The sequence below is a fragment of the Apis florea genome, unplaced genomic scaffold (assembly GCF_048593485.1).
Source record: "Apis florea isolate Af1SG1 unplaced genomic scaffold, ASM4859348v1 contig_3496_pilon, whole genome shotgun sequence".
NCBI lineage: Eukaryota > Metazoa > Arthropoda > Insecta > Hymenoptera > Apidae > Apis > Apis florea.
This window is the reverse complement of record NW_028256773.1, coordinates 7,668,514-7,684,818: the sequence shown is the minus strand read 5'-3', so window position 1 is coordinate 7,684,818 and position 16,305 is coordinate 7,668,514. Positions and strand designations below refer to the sequence as shown.

The window sequence follows — 16,305 nt, the reverse complement described above, 5'->3', positions numbered from 1 at the left end:
TTCATAATAATTCCAATGATTAAACAGTAAGCAAATGATTTCTCTTCAAATATGGTGAATGTGCATATTTGTGAATACACATAACTTCAATTCTCTTTTTTTAACATATTATATATATATATATATATAATATTATATATATATAAATACAAATAATTCCAGAGCGTTTGTGAAAGTTGTGAATAATCGAATGAAGAGTGTTTAATGGTAATGAAATAATAATATCAAGTTATTGAAATATTAGTTTAAAAGAAAAAAAAGTTGTAAATTACATAAATAAGTGTAGAATTTTAATATTATGGACTTTTCATAGAACATTAAAAATTGCGAAGCCATAGATAATTTGTTAAGCTAAGGATAAAAAAAAAGGCTTTTTCGCCTGCTCGTTATATATAATACCTCGTTGTATTATTCTACAAATTAATACTAGCCAAAAGAAAAAAGAAACAAACATACATTAAAATCTGGTGATTATTGCAGATTTTATGATATCCAATGTTTTTCAGAAGATGACATGATTTAAATGTTGGACCTATATCTTTATCCTAAATATTAGTTGCAATTGAATAATCACATTAGCTTGATATTACGGTGAATATAATGTAATTACCGTAATATAGCCTTAAATTAAGCACGATGTTATTGCATCCGCTAAAATAATAATGGTTCCGACATCATACAAATTCATGTGTCATTTGAAAAATGAAATTCAAAGTTTGATAGAATTAGTATATCAGATATAAACATATGTGATATCGCTCTGTATATTAATAAATGACAGTAAACGCCAGATTTAATTTATGTATTAAATACTATGAATAAGACCGAAATTGTCGTTTGTACAACATTCGAACTATCGATACGAACAGAGTGAATAGAGAATAAATCCATAGAAACCAATTCATTTATATTATAAAGAAAACAAAAAGACTATCGCATTTTCGAGCGAAGAAAATGTAATCTCTAAACGCATGTAATCCATTTTTATTTTCATGTCATATTCTTATAATTTATTATTAAGAGTTAATTATATATATTCGTTCATCAAATTTATCATTTTTAAATGGAGCTTTTGACGAAAAAGGAGGATTCTTCATATAGCGAACTCATAAAAACACTCGAAAGAAATGTGAGTAAACAATTTGACCCTTTCATGCTTGAAATATATTTGTATTGATTAATTATCATTAATTTTATTTAAATTATTGATAAAAATATTGATTTCTGAGATATGTTTTTCAATTGCTTAGCATGAAAGAGTTAAAAAATTAACAACCATGATTGATAGTTATTAAAAAATAAAAAAAAATTTTAAAAAATGGAAAAGTGCATTACTTGAAGAATTAATTTAAAAAGATGTAAATAAATGAGCAACACAACACAACGCATTGTCAACATTTATTTAGGTAGCGATCTTACGAATAGAAAATCACTATAATTTAAAAATCAATTACGAATTGGATATTAAACTCATGTGGTTTCATAATATATCACGTAGTCTCACAGATAAACTTAATTCTTTATGGAAATTAGCTGAAGCATATCAGCCAACAGAAAATGAAATAAAACAATTTGCCGATCAAATTTCAAATTCGTGGACTTGTGTAAATCGTCAGGTAATATGTTTTATTCTTAAAATATATTTTTATTGTCTAGATTATATATCTTTATTTTCTCTAATTTAATATTATCTTATGTATTTTTATTTCAAAATAACAAAATTTTGTTGAAAAAAAATATAAAAATTTAAATTATAAAATATACATATTTATCTAGATTTATGAAAAATATTCTAAGATTCGAATGGCTAGTCGAACATTACATGGAGTACCATTATCATTACTTTTGGATAAGATAAAAAAAGAAATTTTTCTATTGAAACAAATTTGTGAATCTGCTTATGATCATGAATACGTATTAAAAGGATACAAGTTAATTAACGAAAGCGAAGAACTTATAAACATTTTAAAAAAATGTGACAGCAAGGTAAAAAACTTGCTTACTTTCTTAAAAATATAGATATTAATATTTAATATAAGTTAGACAAAATAATAAGATAATATTTTTCAAATTGCAGTTACAGCAATACTTATCTATATCAAATATTACTCCACATTTAATAAAATTGGAATCTGCAATTGACAAATATGTTACCAATGTTGAATTATTACCTACAAAAAAATCATTTTTACCTGATTTAAGTATTTTTTCGTTAGTTGCGAAATTATTAACTGGTGAATTACTCGGTTATGAATCTATAGATCCTAATTACGTTCTAATCGAAAATATGCCTAAAAAACCGGTTTTTATTATCAAAAATGTTAAACGTAAAACGATTTATCCATATTATCCAACATAAAAAGTATTTGTAATATGTATATAGTTTTAGATTTAAAACATTAAAAATTTTCAAAATAAACTATTGTCTAGATGTACATAATTCTTAAAGGATAAATTTATTCATTTAATTATTTTCTTTATTTATTTGATTGATATTTGGCAACATACTGCATACTGAACAAATGAAATTTACATCGAAGTAAAAGTATACAAATTTTTATCTATACTATACATATAATAATATAATTATATTAATTTACAATATACAAATATAATATTTGAATCCTGCCAAGAAAAATTATTTAAATATACAGAAGTCTGAGAAGTTATTAAAGATATAATAAAACTGGATGGCATATTTTTATATTTATAAAAAGGAGCCTCTTAAAAATGATTATAATTTAATTTTTCATATGAAATATAATAAAAGAACAATGTATTATATTCATGGAATGAAAAGTAAAAAGTCCAATGTAATATACATGTATAACACAAATTTTTACTAACAAATCATTACATATTAGTAATGAATGTAATATCAAATTTTTATATTCAAAGACTAGATTAAAAGATACCCTCAAGATCTGGCAAAGAAGTAGGTGGTGCAAGTCTTAAAGAAAGATCTTTATTTCGCATAAATTCTGGTGGTAGAATTTGTTTGTGTTCCTAAAAAATAAGAAATTTTAATTTGAATATACTTAATTTCATTAAAACAATATAATGAAAACAAAATTAAAACATTATTTACATGGAATGATTTAGTAGTATGTATAATATTAGTAACTATAGGTGCCCATCCTTTAGAATTTAAACATTTATAACAAGATTTAGGTTCTCCCAAACATTCCAAATGAAAACCATGTCCACAACTGAAAACTATTATATAATCTGTACATTGTGATAACAAATGTCTACATATTGGACATATTATTGATACGCTGGCACAAGCTTTTCCCGCATCCCTATAAAATAAAAATGTTAGTATTATATTTAGTATTATAGTTAGTATTATAGTATAATTATTATTTTTAGAATTCTTTAATGTCTATAGACATTAATTTTTACAATTATTTAATACCTAAGTGATTTTTTCAGTGCTTTGTGAAGTTCCAAACTGACTAAACGTGCAGTAGTTTCAACTAAAGTTTGTTCATATCGAGAATGTGTAAGTACTCCAGATAATAATTGTCTTATATCACCTATTGTTCCACTTGTTGCCAATGGATGCTTTAATATTTGTTCTAATACAGTCGATAATGCTGTTGTACCACTAAGAAATTCTAATGCAATTCTTAATAATTTTCCACTTAATTTTTCAACTGTAATGTATATACATTACTATAATAATATTATATCATATAATTTTATATTTTTATAGTAAAATCATCGAAATGATTAGAAACTATTATCAATTAGATCGACATCAAAATATAGTATACCTTTTTCATCATTACTATTTGAATGTGTTTGAAGTATAGTTTCCACAAGTGGCATCCAATCTAAATTTCCTGCTGATCGTCTGCATATTCCGGCAAGTTGTATTGCGTTTTGAATTGGTACATTTTCTGATACTTTGTTTTGACAATACTAAAAATAATTTTTATTAAAATAGATATAATGTAATTAATATTTTATTATTCTCATAAAATATACCAATTCTAAATTATATTGAAATTCTTTTAAAAGAATATCAAATGCATCCTGATAATTTCCCAATTTTTCTAACATTACTGCTTCTGCATCTTTATGATTTGCTTTTTGAACTATTTGTAATGCTTCATTTAGTCTACAACCATGAAATCCTTGAATATGTTCAACAACCTATATTAAAAAAAATATATATATAAATTAAAATTAATAATTAATAATTAATATATTTTTAATATTTTGATATATTATAAAATTTTACTAACATGATCTGGTTGCAATTCGCACATTAATTCTAAATATTTTTCTAACATTTCAGTCGTAAGCTCTAACGTAATATCTTCTTCTTTATATTGTACTATTTGATATAGAGCTTCTAATAAAGCATATTGCAAATTTGCATTTTTTAATTTTTGTAATATTTCAGAAGTTTTATTTTGTAAATGTGTTGCTATCAATATAGCAAATTGATTTGCATTAATTTCCACTAGAGCTTCTGCATTTTGTATTACAACTTCTTGCAATGAATTTGAAGAAAGATGTTTTAACCAGACCCAAATATCATGATGTCGAGATGGATGCATTATCATACATTTACAAACTGCGATCCAATCTTCTCTAGCACTATATAATAATTCCGCAACACGCATACTGTAACATTACATACTACGATACAAGTTACTATGTATAACTATATATACACTATGTATACTATATATATTTATTAATATTAATTTATTAATATTAAATAAAAATATATTATAACTTTTCCTATTATGAATATATTCTATTATATCGAATAATTAAAAGATATAATACACAATTTAATTTAAATTACAATATGTAATACAAAATTTAACACTGCATCATATTTATAATATTTATATTCACATATATACATACTTACAAATTAGCTCTTTCTGCCAAATTAAGTAAAGTATTATCCGATATATTACGCAATTTTTTTGAACGCAATAATCCTAATATTGCATTTTCTTTATCAGTCTTAAGCTCTTTTGATGTTCCCATACTTGAATCAGTACATAATATTTCTATCATTTTATTTAACATACTAGGTTCTAAAGTAACAGTATTTTCTGCAACTTCATTAGCTATAAATATAAGAACTAAATTTCTTTGTTCGTCAGTAATATAATCAGGATTTCTTGGACTTAATGGTGTACTAGGCATAATAATATTTAATAGTATATCTATGAGTCTTTGCCGTTGTCTGAGGCCCATCTCAGACGTGAATTCCGGTTCTTGAAAGGCAATTGCTATCACATCGAGAAATCCTTTTGCATCAAACTGCAGTAAAGTTCTGAGATAAGGATATTGCCTTTCTGTATCATTAGCCAAACTTGAATGCTGTGAAAGTAATGCTCTTAATACATCTGTTTTTGCTCTCTGAGACATACCCTCGGGGAGTTCATCCCGAGGAAAACCACGACCAGCAAGGCAGCAACTAGCATAAACTAGAAGTGCATTGCCAAGTTGTATACTATCTCGAGTTAACGAATCTTTTGAATTCGTTAACATACTTTGCAATATCGGTACTAATTGATGAATTGAAGCAGTAAAATCACCTAATGCTGTCGTTTGAAGATGTATTAAAGCTTCCCAAAGACCCCGTTGCCGACAAAGTGTCGTTACCTACGATATTTTTAAATACAAATAATTATACATATTTTCAGAACTAATTTTTATAAATAATTTTTTTTATTTTATTCAGTAAAAACATTAAGAAAATATAAATATCTTCACTTACTTGGTGAATATCTAAACAATCAACATCTAATAACACTATAATTGCTTGAAGTGAATCTACTTTTCCTTCTTGGTCATAAAGCGTAACTAATTGTTGAGCAATTAATGGTGGTAATCGCGGTCGTAAACTCCCATCCAATAATGGATTTTCAAGGGCATGTAAATAACTTGCCTTTAATCCCTCGGATTCCGAAACTAAGTCCCATAATTTTCCAAATAATAAATCTGTATTTTCTAATTGTATACAATAATCTACACAAGTTGTGACTATTTCAAATTCTGCATTTTCGTCTGCAAGACAATGATTCAATTCTTCCATATATTGAATCAAAACTTGACATACTTTATCACGAGCTATTTGTTTACGACGTTGCTTTGAACCACGAAGACCGACAACTGCTTTTCCTTTATCTTGATAAAAAGAAAGTCCTAATGCTAATGCTTCTGGAAACCTTCTCTAAAATCATAAAAAATGTAATAAAATAAAAAATTAAATAATTTCAATACAAACCTGCATTGTCAAATGTCTCAATCGTTCAGTCCATGTTCGTATACAAACTACATGTAAACTTTTAGTACCCAATAGTAAAAGTTGAGTACCAAATGTTACTACAGTATTATAACATGCTCGTTCACCAGCCAATGCCATTGCCTATTCAAAATCAAAACAATATGATTATTAATTTAAATTTAATAATTACTTAATATAATAATTTAATTAAATGATACCTTTGAAACATTCCCACCAGTAGACAGACCTTTAAAATGGCTAGATGCATAGGAAATACCAACACGACTCATATCTAACGTTTCCAAATTATCCTGTGCTCTTACATCTAATAAATGTAATCTTTCTTGAGTATCTAATACCGCCAATGATCTTGGATTTAACCATCGTAAGTTACTTATTGTATAGGGTAGAGTCATTCTTCGTAAAGGAGATAATTTTACTCTTGAACCAGCTTCAGTACATACCTAGCCAACAATTTAATATAAATTTATTTATAATATAATTGCTAAAGAGAATTATATTTTATAAAATCACAATACTTGATAAAAGTGAACCACATCATCTCTTGCAAGAGCTAAAACAGGATCAATTACACGAGAAGCGTCTGCTGCTTGTATAACAACAAGTTGCCAAGATAATTGTGGTGGTGCTATAGGAGCACCAGATAAAGGATGAGTTAACACAACACGCATTCTAGGTCTTATGCATACTACTATTACCTGAAAAATTTAAATAATATAAAATTATATATATATTTAATAAGTTTTTATTTTTTTTTAATGTTAAGTAAAGAACCTTTGATAATGTTGCCATTGCCACTAAAGTATAATTTTTCAGAGTATGTGATGGCAGATGATTCAATAACAAAGGTTCTAATGTACACACTTCACCTCTAGATCCACTAAATAAACACCTGCTTTCACAGCCTCTCACTCCCATAACTCTTGTAAAATTCAATTCAAAAACAGATCCACCACTATCACTACATAATGCTACCTTAGGTGAATCTGTGAACTGTATATGTCATATTTTATTACCAAAATCATATGTTAAATACTAATATAATATAAATTGATCTCACTTTAACATGTAATACAGCTGTATCAAGAGGATGAACATCAGTAAGTGTCCTTAATACTTTTCCATTGGAACTATCTATCATTAATATATGTCCTCTAGCAAAGCCAGCTAATACTCTACTTCCATCATGATTAAAACATAATGCAGATACTGATCCTTGATGTCTTGTTTCTTGATCACACCATCTTAATGTTTGTGAAGAATCAAAACCTAATACCAGACCATGACTAGTACCAACTACTAACATATTCCCTCCTGCAGCAACTGCACTTGCTAAACCAGCATTGACTTTTTCCTATATAAATATAATTAAAAATAATATACTATAAATTCATTGTGATTATAAAGATATTTTAAAAAATTTTTGCTTACACTAGCTGATACAATTTGTGATGATATTCCTTTTAATATAACATGCCTTAAAATAGCACCAGAAAATGTTGATTGTGAAGTTTTATTGATTTTATTTAAAGAGTTTAATGACAGATGACTTCCAACACTTGTTGTTTCACTACTTCCTAATTTTTCACCTTGTGTTAAACCAAAATCATCATCTGTCCCAGATAATGATGCACAATCAGGTTCTGTTAATATACTTTCTAAGGAAGGTAATTCTTCCACAGCTGGTATAGCATATTCTGTGTTATCCAACTAAAATTAGATATATAGAATAATATTATTTTTAATAGTGTTAATAGTAAAATTATGTAATATAAATAATAATACAATTAAATTTATTAGATTTAAACAAGAGTTTAAGTAGAGAAAATATATAAAATAAATTAAAAATAATTTAAAAAAGAATTTCAATATTAATAAAATATAATTTAATATAATAATTGCATTTAATATTATATTTATAAACAAAATAAGAAATATATATTTATAAACAAAATAAGAAAATTGGATGTTATAAAAACATAACCTAAAAATTAAAAACTTTGTATAACTTATATAAATATTTTTATAATTAATGTAATTACATACTTCTTCAATATCTAAATTGATAACTTCAGTTGCAAGATATTCTTGAGACCCAGCATCCGACCCCAACCCATTTTCAGCCATTTTTTATCCCACCTGTCATTCCACAGCTGACATACGTAAATATAGCGGTCTCTCGTTAAACTATAGAATATAAAAAATATGTATATAAGATTAGATTTTATTCTGTTATCATATATGTATATATATTTAGATAAAGCTCGAATTACAAACAAGATACAGAAAAGATCTGATATTTAATGTATTTTTTGTTTTATATTTCGGAAATATAGGATTTCTTTACTATTTTAATATTATTCTAAACCGATTGGCTCAGAATAAAATTGCAATGTTAATAATAGTTGAAATTGAAATTAAATTTCAATATAAAATTATAAATAAGAAACATTATTATAAAAGAAATATTATTAGAATATTTTGTAGATATATATGAAATATGCATTTTACACATAATTACATTTATATTATTATAAACGAATACTGTTAAGTTGCTATAATAATTTCTAACAATATTTGAATTGTTAACTATATGTATTAAAAATGCTTGACAAGATATAAATAGCAAATAAATTTGATAAATGAATCTTCTATATTCAATAGAATGCTTTAAAATTTCTTTCTATTATTTTTATTAAGCCGAAAGGCTTTCGTTCGTTTAAATCACATTGCTGTCATTAAGCGGTGCCTCGTGTCAGAATATATTTTGTGAGATTGTCGTCTTAGAGATATATTATAAAGCCGAAAATGTATATTTTTATGTAATCTATATTTTTTACATTAAAAATTCATATTTATATTTTTTTTTACAAACATATTCTAATTTTAAAAGAGAAATAATGAAAATATATTCGATTGATTGATATATCTCATTTATTTAGAACAACTATAGACAAAGAGAACAAATAATAGAAAAAGGATAGAAATAAAATAAAAATTAGAGAATCATTATCATCCTTAGAATACACATATAAAATAAAAAACAAATAATAAAAGATAGAAATAATATAAATGATTTCTAACGCCATCTCTTGAGCGATGATAAAATAAATTTTCTTCTATTTTGTCTTATCTTTAAAGTGATTTCTTTGATACTTAACAGATGGTATTGATAATCAATTCTTGTTCTATTTTTATCTTTTTTTTACTATTTGTTTTTATTTATATTTGTGTTGTATCTATAACACTGTAAAGATTATACAGATTTCTCTTCAATTTTTATTCTATTTTTGTTTTTTTCTCACTATTTCTATTTCTTTTTATCTTTGTAAAATTTGTGCATTCAAAAATAGCTCCAATATTTGATTAATTTTATATAATCTATTTTGCTTAATTTATAGATTAAAAATCTTAACAAAATTTATCTGATTTAATTTTTATATGCATAAATATATACATGCCTATTTTTGTACACATATATACATATATATATATATATAGGTCAGCTAATTCATTTTCAAAAATATAAAATATTTTTTGAAAATGAATTTTAAATTTCAAAATGATGAAAAAATTTTTATATTTATGTTCATTAAAATTGTTAATTAATTAAAAATGGTTAGAATTTTAAAAAACTTCATTTTACATTAACATATTGATGCTAATTATCATAATTATTATAATTAAATATTAATTTAAGTAAATAAATAAAAGCAAGTAATTAATTATATAACAAGTTATAAAAGGTAAATATATAAAAATAAGTATATAAAAATAGATAGAATTAAGAAAACATTTAAAAAATTCTTAAAAATATTTAAAATTAAAAAAAAAAGAATGCTGCAATAAATAAGTATACAAATAATAATTTTACATATATATAAAATTTTATAAAAGTTTTCATTTTAGGAAAAAAAAAATAAAAATAACACACCCTTTCAATCAAATTCTGATATAAAATCGAAATTTTTGCAATAAAATTTTTGACCAAATTTTTAATTTTGTATTAAAGGAATATAATAAAATAGAAGATGATATGCGAAATTTTTTCTGAAATGTTGAGACAGAAATTTTTATTTCTAATTTTCAATTTTTATATCAGAAGAATATAATTTTAAAAGAAATAATATATAAAAATTTTCTAGAATTTAATATATTTACTTTTATACTTATCTTTTAATTTTGTCATCTTATCAACTTATCATTAAATTTGTCATAATTTTGTCAAAATAATTTTTTCATTATTTTACTTATATCGAAGTATAAAGTTATACATGTGATATTTATTAATTATATCTATTTTCAAAAATATATAAGGTATTTCATCTAATGTTATTATCTTCTATTATTTCTACTATCTTTATGTTATTATTATCGTTATTTAAAGAAAAATATTTCATAAAAAATGAAATTCAATGAAAAAATGAGTTCAAGACGGTTATGTTCTAATATTATTAATTTTTTCGTATGACATATAAATTAATTGCAAAGCTCAACTTTATTTTTTTTTAAAGAAATTATATAATTTTTTTATACATGAATCAATATATTTGATATTTTCTATAAAAAAAAATATTAAATCATAATTTAAAAATTATTAATTTAAAAAATAATTAAGCATACTTAAATCTCTTAAGTTATTTTTGATTATAAATAATTTACTAGTTTTTTTATAGAGAATAATATAATATAAAATTATGTAATTCGATATATTTCAAAATTCTTAAAAATTGTTTAAAAAAATGCCAAAAAATACAGTTCTTATTGCAGAAGCTGTATGATAAATATCAAAAAGTAAGTATGTTAAGATAAGTAAGTAATGAAAAGACAATTGAAAAAACGATTCAAAATCTAAAAAAATGAGTAATATAATAATAAACATGTAAATGATAATTTATAGATAAATATATAAAAGTTTTCCATTTTTAGAAATATTAACAAAATAATGTATTATTTTCTATCTAATTATCTTCTTGATACAAAATCGAAATTTTTACTAACAAATAACCTAATTAATTCTGTTATATTATCACGAATTAATTATTTTTTGACAGTTTTTTAATTCTAAGCAAATGAGAAATATTATAACGTGTATTATTTAAAAATAATGAAATATTTTAAATATTATTTTTTTTTATAGGATTATGTTATCAAATTATGAAATATTCTTCGAATGTCTTTTTAAAATTAATTTATGTAAATACTTATGAAACATTATTTTCATACTAACAATATTAGTGTATATATAAGTGTTTATATTTAGTATGTAAATCCGCTTGTGGTGCCATCGTACGACTATAATAATCAATATTTTGAAGTAGATACATTTTGTTAATACTACTCGTATGTCTGTAATTCACGATATCTATGACATTCGTAAAAGATTTTTAATACGTAATATCTAGGTATCTGTATGTCATATTGTATCTGCATTGCGAATTTATGTATATATACTTATATGCATGTGAATATATAGCAAGAAAATTGTGAAAAATTAATATTCCAGTGTATGGAATAGAAGTTTAAATATAATTATAGACAATAATCAAAATTTGATACGTTGACATAGTAGTAAAGTATTATCTCTTAGTACCTTGCGTTAAGCAATACTATTTTTACTTATCTCTTATTAATAATCTTTTAATTAAAAGTTTTTCGTGTGATTACGAAGTGCCCATTTTTGGGCCTAAAAAGTTGTAAAAATTGCGTATATTTCACGAGAAGATATGCCAGATAGTGGTGCTGTTTATCAACCTACAACAGTAGGTTATACATACGATAGCGGAGGTGATGGTGCTGGAGGTGGTGGCAGTTTAAGAAGTGGTTTCTGGAGGATTATATCAAGACATAAACTTAGCTCTAGAAAATGGTTTGAATGGGTATTACTCTCAATTGCTTTATCATTTTTTATTGCTGGTTTAACGACGATGTTGGTCAGTTTTGTATCAGATGACACATCACAAGAAAATAAAATAGAGGTAATTAAAAATATTTGATAATCTTATAATATTATGGTTCTTATTATTCTTTTTATATGAATATTTTAATCTTCAGGAATATATGATATTAACATGATATATTTATTTAAATGAATTTGCATTTGCAATAAATAATATTTATACTCAAAATAAATGTATGATAAATACATATATATTTATTTAGTTTTTCTAATTGTTAATTTAATATTTAAAAATTTGCAATAATTTTTATCTCAATGTAAAATATTTCATTTAGTTTATATTTTAAAAAAGAAATTGTTTTTTATTATTATAAATAATATCTTATATAATAATACTAATAAAATATTTGTTTTATATTTATATAAATGATAAAATTAAACATAAGAGTTTTCAATCTTATTTTCATTTCTTCTCTTATTATATAAATTCATATAAAATTTAAAAATAAATTTAAAAATAAGAAAAAGATATTATCATTTTTGTTATATTTATATATATATATATTTTTGCTTAATTATATATTTTTCTATAAATATATTTATAAAATTTATAAAATTTTTTTTTATTTTTATAATAGATTACTTTATCAATTGATTTCATACTTGGATATGATGGATTATCAATTCTATATTTGGATTATAATAGATTATTTTATCTATATTTTATATATATATATATATATATATATATATATATATATATATATATATATATATATATATATAAACTATTATTTATATATATATTCTATATATATAAAAATTTATTGTATTGTATATATATGTATATATACATACAATTTACATACATATATAAATATATTCATGAAATATATATAATATATATATTATATATTATATTGAAATTAAATTAGAAAATAATTTATATAAAAAGGTAAATGAACATCCTACCACATCTGCAACAAGCATTGAAGAACATATTGAAGATGCAGCAAAAAGTTCCATAGCCTTAAGTGCTAGCATGATTTTAATAGGGCTTCTATTGGGTTTTGGTTGGGCTTGGTTGCGTTTCTTCCGTCGTGGTAAATCTCCAAGAGGTGGAATGGTTGGAAGTAGTGGTCAGGTAAGCAAGACATTTTTAATACATATATATTTTATGTTTGGTTTTATTTACCGGAAGTCATCCAAGTTCTGGCTCGTACGTTCGTTTCTTTATCTTATATACGCGTTGCTATGAGGAAAGATGTTGGGCGGTTTGAATCCATCAACTGACTTGCTGGTGGGTTCCACTTCGCAGTACGGACCAGTACTTACGGAGCTGCCGAGTCAACTGAAGTTGAAGCAGACAAATTCTCATGATACTCCAGCAATACCACTTTCGGATCAGGAAGAGGAAACACGTACTTTAATGCAAGATTCTACAATTCCTTCGGTTCTTTCTACTGGTCCTAATACCATTACTAATCAGATTCCAGGTTGAGTACAAAGGTTAAATATATTAATGTATAGTAAGAACACATGATGTGAACACTTATAATTTTACATGGATCAAGTTTGAATTGTAGTTTTTGCTATTTTGTAAATTGTGTGATTTGTTTACTAATAGGAGAATTTTTTTTTTAATTGTTTCTGGTAGTAATTTTAATTAATGTTTATTTTATGAATTTATTTGAATTTCCTGAATGCCTGCATTTAAAGTATAAGATGATTTATTTCTGTAAATTATCAGCACAAGTTTTAACATATCATTTATCATATTTTTTTTAAATTTTATTCTTTAATTTTTATGTATACATTCCTCCACTCCGTCCATTATCATTGATAATATGTTAGATAAGCATTGAATCCAGATAATTAACAAATAAAAAGATTTAAAAGAATTTATTTAAAGTATGATACTTTTAGATATTATTTTTATTATTATTTAAATATATGGCATAGTAATACTAATATCACTTGTCTTGATATGATAGTAATTTAGTAATTAGTCTGATAAATATTAATTGGTCTAAACTGACCAGTTATGAATATATGTATAAAAAAATAATATTTTATATTATTCTGCCCAGTTAATATAATGGCAGTATTACATGTGACTGACAATATTTGTAACAAAGTATTCGCTCATTTATATATTCATGGAGAAAAATGAGCTCTAATACATGATTGTATTAGCAAAATAAAGAGATATGTATATATTAGAATAACATATAAAAATTATAATGCAAAGCAATTTCCTTTTTCAAATTAAATTGGAATGAATGTGTAAGATATGGAGCAGTAAAATATATTGCACAATTTTTGTTATATTACTTCATCTTTTTTTATACTTATGTTATTTATAATTAGTCTTACATAAAAACAATTTAATTAATATATAGGATGATTCTCGTAATTGAAAATCGTATCTTTATTTGATTGTAGTTAGAAGAAAAGGATAGAAAAGAAAAAAATAAATGATTCATAGAGTTATATTTAATATTATTTATATTGTAAGTTTAATGATACATGTATATTTTACAATTATGTTATTTTTTTATATAAGAAATATATATCTCAGTCTACAAAAAAAAAAAATTAGTAAAAAATGACATAGTAAAAAATGATTGATTTCGATGTTCAAACAGAATATCTTTATCAAAGAAGATAGTCAAATACTTTGTGATAATTTTTTATATCAAAAAAAAAAATATTTGTATTTTTTATAATCAATGTTTTCAATATTTTTTAATAATGTTCCATTATAAAAATCAAATAATTTAAGTCAGATTTACAATACTTTCAATAATATGGTTCTAATTACATAATATATTAATGTTAATGATGTAATGATAAATGTTTCAGTACATATTTTTCGATATTCAACATATTTGTTTGATTTAAATGTGAACATTTTAGATTTTATATTTAAAAAATAGTATATATTTATGTTCTTAACTCTGTATAAATAATATATCAAAATAATTGTAAAATAATAATTAAAAATCAATTAATTCAGTTATCAGTTAATGTTTAGAATGTAAAGAAAAAAATGTATGTTCTTTAATAAAGATATTCTTCCAAAATATTTCGCAAATCAATAATTTTTCATTTATTATCTATAACATTTATAATACTATATATTATTTAGAAAAATTATATTATATCATTTAAAAAAAGTATGGTTGTGAAAATATGTGCTTTTTAAGAATATTTTCATCTAACTTCAACCAAAAAAGAATACAAGTTGTTTCAGTTACATGTATAATATATGTATACTCTATATACATATATTACAATAAAAGTACATTTTTTATAAATACTTTAAAACTTTGATGAAATTTTGGACTCTATTTTACTAACTTTTGGTATATCAATAGAGACTGGGTAATATTATGTATATACATAATAATATACATAAGATAATCTGTGGTTAAGATATTCTGATTATCAGGTACAAATTTTAAATAATTATTGAAATATTTTTAAATAATATACAATTTTTATTTATGTATAATTTTATTTAACATTGAAATAACATTTAAAACAAAAGAATTTTTTATTGATTTTGTATTAGAAATATAATTATTAATGAAAATTAAATGTCATTTAATTTTTCTTTATTATGAATATTTTATTTATTAAAAATCTTATGAATATGAATATTTAAAACATATAAATTAAACAAATCTTAATTTTTGTCTGGATTCAATGCTATCATAAAATGAATATAAATTAACAATTATTTCAATAATTTACGCGAAATCCGTACTATTTTGATTAATGATTTATTCATTTATGTAACTATTCTTATTACATGAGAAAAATAAACGATTAAAAAATTGTATTAATATAAATTTTTTTATTACACTTTTTTCCGTGTACGGATTTCTAAAAATATAATAAATTGAAATATTTTTATATTTGAAATATAGCAATTTTATCAAATTATTTAATTTATAAAAATTAATAATGATATAATAGTAAGTAAAAATACATATATAATTTATAAATTATTTATAATTTAAAAAATAAGCGTTAATCCACATTTTTGTATATTAATTTTTGTTTTCATTTTGGTATTTGAAATCTTTGAAACTTTTGTAATATCTCTTGTATT

General features: G+C 22.9%; 3 protein-coding genes across 5 annotated transcripts; 2 read left to right on the top strand and 1 right to left on the bottom strand.

Annotated features, from left to right (window-relative positions):
• The first annotated feature begins 497 nt into the window (after positions 1-497).
• Positions 498-2,435, top strand: LOC105737254 (uncharacterized). Its single transcript, XM_012494586.3, has 4 exons — positions 498-1,129; positions 1,251-1,616; positions 1,777-1,986; positions 2,078-2,435. Exons 2-4 carry the CDS (start codon positions 1,473-1,475, stop codon positions 2,357-2,359), a joined length of 636 nt encoding a protein of 211 aa, XP_012350040.1. The 5' UTR covers positions 498-1,129; positions 1,251-1,472; the 3' UTR covers positions 2,360-2,435.
• Positions 2,436-2,455: 20 nt separating this feature from the next.
• Vps8 (vacuolar protein sorting 8) lies at positions 2,456-8,479 on the bottom strand. 2 transcript variants are annotated; one of them, XR_015293830.1, is made up of 15 exons: positions 8,333-8,479; positions 7,718-7,996; positions 7,347-7,640; positions 7,061-7,279; positions 6,805-6,984; positions 6,484-6,729; positions 6,266-6,406; positions 5,756-6,211; positions 4,895-5,640; positions 4,254-4,638; positions 3,994-4,161; positions 3,780-3,927; positions 3,540-3,659; positions 3,089-3,302; positions 2,456-3,006 (listed from the first exon to the last, which is right to left on the bottom strand). XR_015293830.1 is itself a non-coding variant. In XM_003690478.4 (15 exons), the coding sequence occupies exons 1-15, from the start codon at positions 8,411-8,413 to the stop codon at positions 2,905-2,907; spliced, it is 3,900 nt and encodes a 1,299-aa protein (XP_003690526.2). In that variant the 5' UTR covers positions 8,414-8,479; the 3' UTR covers positions 2,456-2,904. The 2 variants fall into 2 exon arrangements, 1 of the variants encoding a protein (XP_003690526.2); XM_003690478.4 differs by having other exon boundaries at positions 3,419-3,659.
• Positions 8,480-11,577: 3,098 nt separating this feature from the next.
• Positions 11,578-16,033, top strand: LOC100871962 (uncharacterized). Of its 2 annotated transcripts, none has more exons than XM_003690481.4 (3): positions 11,578-12,264; positions 13,141-13,329; positions 13,504-16,033. In XM_003690481.4, the coding sequence occupies exons 1-3, from the start codon at positions 12,013-12,015 to the stop codon at positions 13,684-13,686; spliced, it is 624 nt and encodes a 207-aa protein (XP_003690529.1). In that variant the 5' UTR covers positions 11,578-12,012; the 3' UTR covers positions 13,687-16,033. The 2 variants fall into 2 exon arrangements, with proteins under 2 accessions (XP_003690529.1, XP_003690528.1); XM_003690480.4 differs by having other exon boundaries at positions 11,595-12,264; positions 13,450-16,033.
• Positions 16,034-16,305: the final 272 nt, after the last annotated feature.

What these genes read in the sequence shown, in the direction of transcription:
- Vps8 (XM_003690478.4), bottom strand. Translation starts at nt 8,413, where the DNA reads ATGGCTGAAAATGGGTTGGGGTCGGATGCTGGGTCTCAAGAATATCTT. An exon ending in TTGGCAGAAAGAGCTAATTT is followed by an intron (nt 4,639 to 4,894) that starts GTAAGTATGTAT and finishes GTAATGTTACAG; the next exon opens with TATGCGTGTTGCGGAATTAT. An exon ending in TTCAATATAATTTAGAATTG is followed by an intron (nt 3,928 to 3,993) that starts GTATATTTTATG and finishes AATTATTTTTAG; the next exon opens with TATTGTCAAAACAAAGTATC.
- LOC100871962 (XM_003690480.4), top strand. Translation starts at nt 12,013, where the DNA reads ATGCCAGATAGTGGTGCTGTTTATCAACCTACAACAGTAGGTTATACA. An exon ending in CACAAGAAAATAAAATAGAG is followed by an intron (nt 12,265 to 13,140) that starts GTAATTAAAAAT and finishes TTATATAAAAAG; the next exon opens with GTAAATGAACATCCTACCAC. An exon ending in TGGTTGGAAGTAGTGGTCAG is followed by an intron (nt 13,330 to 13,449) that starts GTAAGCAAGACA and finishes CTATGAGGAAAG; the next exon opens with ATGTTGGGCGGTTTGAATCC.
- LOC105737254 (XM_012494586.3), top strand. Translation starts at nt 1,473, where the DNA reads ATGTGGTTTCATAATATATCACGTAGTCTCACAGATAAACTTAATTCT. An exon ending in GGACTTGTGTAAATCGTCAG is followed by an intron (nt 1,617 to 1,776) that starts GTAATATGTTTT and finishes ATATTTATCTAG; the next exon opens with ATTTATGAAAAATATTCTAA. An exon ending in TAAAAAAATGTGACAGCAAG is followed by an intron (nt 1,987 to 2,077) that starts GTAAAAAACTTG and finishes TTCAAATTGCAG; the next exon opens with TTACAGCAATACTTATCTAT.